The 4,603-nt window shown below is 35.2% G+C and overlaps 1 protein-coding gene across 1 annotated transcript in view; it reads right to left on the bottom strand.

Moving 5' to 3' along the window:
• The window catches only part of LOC102679998, a 65,796-nt gene extending 61,199 nt beyond the window's left edge, over positions 1-4,597 (bottom strand). Inside the window, exon 1 of the mRNA XM_031510911.1 lies at positions 4,440-4,597. Within this exon, the coding sequence (XP_031366771.1) occupies positions 4,440-4,553 (114 nt within the window). The 5' untranslated portion in view covers positions 4,554-4,597. The remainder of the gene's footprint in view (positions 1-4,439) is intronic.
• Positions 4,598-4,603: the final 6 nt, after the last annotated feature.

Genomic DNA, 4,603 nt, shown 5'->3' with positions numbered 1-4,603 from the left:
TTTTTTTTTTTTTTTTTTTTGTTAAAGCGTAAAGAGTTTCGAATGTTCTAATCGAAGAAATTTTTTTTTATTTCGAAGCGAACTTGAAAGAACTTTCTATTTTAAGTTCGAGGAAGAGAAGAAACTTTCCTTCCCCTTATCCGAAAAGTAATTTCTTCGTTTTTTTTTTTTTTATATAATAAAAATTAAAAGAAGGGATAAATTAATTCGTCGAAGAAGAGAATTTCGTCCCGAAGAAAACTATCGAAAAATTCACAAGCCACTTTTCTTATCCTTCCAAAGAATAAAACGAAAGAACCATCCATTTCGAAAAGAAAGAAGAATCTAAAAAATCCTTATCCTATCGAGAGACTTTTTCCAAACTTCCAACAGTCATTTCCAAAGAATTAACTCTCCCAAAAAGTTCGGTTACAAAATCTCTTCTCAAAGAAACGTTACGGGAGAAACAAAAGGGAAAAGATCCCTCAATTAGATTCCTCGGTCGATCATCCTCGCACGACACTCGAAAGGGGTTGGTACCCGTATGAGTCCGTATGCAGATTGCCCGATTGTCTTCGCCTCTGTCTTTCTTCTTTTTCTTTTTTTTTTTTTTCCCTTTTTTCTTTCGCCTCGAACAACCCCTCCTCCCCTCTCCTCGTCCTCTCCGCGCGTCGGCCCGTTCCGTGAGAATGTACGGGGCATTTGCATGCCGCGGATTATTTAAATCGTCCCCTTATTGTCGTGGCTCCTTGTTTTTTCCACTCCAAGAGTGGGTATTGGCGTGGGTCCCGAGGCTAGACAAAAAACCGGCTGATCCTCGGGACAGAACCCAAGGAAGCGTCTTCCGCATCCCCGCCACCTGAATCTCCACCCCTGGGGCACCCTGCCACCCCTGGTCATCACGGGGAACCAGAATTCCTCGTCCCACCTTGCGACACGTTGGACACGTGGACGTAGTAACGTTTCTTTTCGAGTTCGTCGGTTGACAAAGTCAGATTCGAAAACTAAGTTTAATAATCAGTGATAATCGAGCATACGTATTTTTTGAGTTTTTTCCGAAATTTTTCTTTCTTTTCTTTTTTTTTTTTTTTGGTGAACTGCTCTTCTCGAAATATTGGAATTCGAGTTGTAAGAAGTGAATTAACGCTTAAAATTAATCGATAGCTAATATGCTAAACGTTGGTGTCTTCGAATTATTCGAAATGGAAATTTTTTAAAATATAAAGAGAGATAGAAGCTCTTCAGATTATTTGACCGTCGTTAACATAAGAAATTCAGTGGAACGATCAATTTTTATGAAACGTATTATTTTCTCTGAAGAACTTTCTCATAAGAAGTCGAAGAAATAGAAGAAAAATACACGAAAAGTCGAAGATACTCCTTATCGTTATTTCGTGAGAAGGCAAAACAATCGCGCCAAGACCGTCAAAAAGGAGAAAAAAGAAAAAAAAAAAAAGAAAGAAGGAAAAAAAGCATCAAAATGGGGTTTCCTTTCAGAAGAAGAGACCCAAGGGTGCCGTTTCGCGGTCGAAAGGAGAGTTTCACCCTTAACGGCGCGTCCTCGAATCCGCGCGCACATTCAAATCAACCCTTCTCTCATTTTTTTTCGCGCTTCCGTCTGTTTGTTTTTTTTTTTCTCTCTACCGCCTCAGGGCGGAGCAAGAGGTATGCAAAGCGATCTTCAACCCTTTTTTCACCATCCATCAATTTCTTCTCCTTCTTCTTCGTCTTTTTCTTTTTTTTTTTTTTGTTCTACCTCGCGCAGTATCCACAGACTTCTTTGTCTTCCCTCCAAATTCTTTTCTTTCTCTTCCTCGTCCAAATTATGCAGGATTCTCGTACGGAAACACGGGGAGGAAGGGGAGAGGGAGATTAAAATAGGGGTACCTACTTAAAAAAAAAAAAAAAGGGTAGAGATCCTTTTTTTTTCGCGCGTTTCCTCGTCGACATCGCGAGTTAACGGCGCATCGTCTTCCGGGGGCGATTTTAATACTCGTGTTCCTTCATCCATTTCTTTTTTTTTTTTCTAGATGTCTCGTCCGTTAAAAAACCGTTTGCTTTTGCTCAGATTTTTTTTCTTTTTTTTTTTAGAGAGTTTAGAGAATCCTTTTGATCTCATTAGAATTCTACCTTTGAAGCGAGAAAAAAATCAAATAAGGAAGAAGTAGAAAGCAAATGCAAACATTGGACGATCGTCAAACCGACTTAATATTTTTTTTAAAACGAGGAATAAGATTGCATATAACATATAAATGATCCAAGTGTAGCTTGTATTAACAAAAAGAAAACAAAATTAGAAGAAAAAGATAAATATATATATTTTTAAATTTACATTTTCTTCTATCTAATTTTCTTTTTTTCTTTTTGAAAAACATTGAGTGAATTTTTATTATTTTTATTTTTGTTTTGCAGAAAGAAAATAAAATTTAAAAGAAAATACATGACTTTACGATTACACAATCGTTATCGACGATCGAAATTATTCCAATGATATTATTTATCGGTGCTAAAAAATTTCATATTAAATACGAAATCGGATTAAACTGATCGGAGATTCCATAAAACTACCCCCTTTCGCGATAATAATTCTCCATCTCTCCTAATCTATCGAAATCGACTCGATCTTCGATTCACAATTATTCGTAGAGAAACCAGTTCGAGGGAGAGATATATAGATAAACTAATAAAAGTATAAAGAGATACAATCTTGGACGAAGACATCCGGTTGGGAACGATTCTGCAATCGTTTATTCGATATATAAAAGTGAGCAAAGGGGGAAAGAAACGAGTCGCGAGTCGTAAAAATTTCGATTGATTGAAACTCCACCGGTCTCTTTGTTGCCAATTAACTAGTCCCTACCTCGTAATTACTCGCGTAATAATATCGCGTATAAAATTAATTCTCGAATTAATATCATCACGGCCAACTCGTTTCGACTACGAGGAATCGAAAAGAGGGAAGCGTTTTTTAAATTTGATGCGAAGATTATAACGCGGAATCGCGATTATTGGGAACTGATTGGGATCGGCGACGAAGATTCCAATTTTTCTGATATTTTGATCCAAATCTACATTTTTAAAATTTTTTCTACACTACAATTTTTCGCGATTAATAATTATTACTTTGGAATTTAATGATTCTATTCGAGATTTTCGATTTAATTATTAGATATTTTTTTCCAAATTTTAAGAATATAGTATTTATATTATATGTAAAGCAGAGAAAAAAGAGTAGGTTGATCGAAAATTCTGTCCGTTTTTTGATCGAAATTTCTATTAAAGTTTAACACGCATCTTCGATAAGTATTTATATATCGACAAATATTTCCTATTATTTATTTTCCTATTAACAAAAACGTATCAATGACGAAAATTTTTTGAATTTCAAAAATAAAAATGTATTAATCAACAGAATTTTACGATCTAATATCGTCATTATATTTCGAGTACCGGAATATATGAATAAAAAAATATAATAATAAAAAAAGAATAATAATAAAAAAAGAAAGAAAGAAATACGTAAAAAGTAAAAAGGACAAAGAATATACGCTTTGAAATAAAAATCTTCGATTTCTGGATATATAATATTCGACGGCACGAGCACGAGCGATACGAACTACGCACTAAGGAAACAGAACTACGACTGGATCTCCTTTGTTATGAAAATTTCGACGCGTATTCGACAAGTAACCTTTCGAGGCGTACGATTCCACGAACGCGTTCCAATCAATGGAAACGATAAATATTTGGATCGAAACGAGCGCGCGATAAGCCGACTTAAATAATAAATAAATTTTACGAAGCGATTAACTTCGATTATTACGACGACGTTTACTCTCTTTACAAACATTGTTCGGTAAGACAATTTTTATATTCGTAAAATTTCTTATCTAATCCTTATTTTCGATATTTTCTCTCTCTCTCTCTCTCTCTCTCTTTCTCTCTCTCTCTTTTTTAATTTAATCATATCGTGCCAAACAAAAATATATTATCATTTGTTACGATTTCAAAATTTCGAAGAAAATGAATTAAAAAAATAATTATTATTTTACCAAAAAAATTCAATCATATCATTTCCTCATAATTTTCAATTCAACTTACAATACAATATTATATACGAATACTCTTCGTCCCTTAATTTCAATTACGCGCATTTTTTTTTTCTTTTTATTAAAATTACAACGGATCAAAACTCTACCAATTAACACTACCAATCTTTCGTTCTTTCTAAAAAAAAAATAACAAACGACATCGTGCAAACGATATACTTCTTGATATATCTCTCGTTACGAAAAAAATCTACATATATGTACACATACGTTAACAACGACATCGTATAAAGATATCGAAGATATCGTAACGCAATGATTCGATTGGTCGAGAGAGATAAGGATAGACAAGAAAGAGAGAGAGAGAGAAAAAAAGTTTGTCAATTAAATTGTTTCATTACAAGTACTCACATCACCGGAGAGGCCGTTGTTCCACGGATAGGGTGGTTGAGGGGGTGACTGTTGCTGATGATGGACACCGCCCACCCCGGTGGCCGAGTGTGGATTGTGGATGTGCTCCGCCATCACGCTGACCCAATGGGCCAATCCACCGCCCCCGCTGGCTGTTGGGCCCG

This window comes from Apis dorsata, unplaced genomic scaffold (genome assembly GCF_000469605.1).
Source record: "Apis dorsata unplaced genomic scaffold, Apis dorsata 1.3 scaffold_269, whole genome shotgun sequence".
Classification (NCBI taxonomy): domain Eukaryota; kingdom Metazoa; phylum Arthropoda; class Insecta; order Hymenoptera; family Apidae; genus Apis; species Apis dorsata.
Note: the sequence above shows the minus strand (reverse complement) of the source record. Positions and strands in the feature narration are given on the sequence as shown.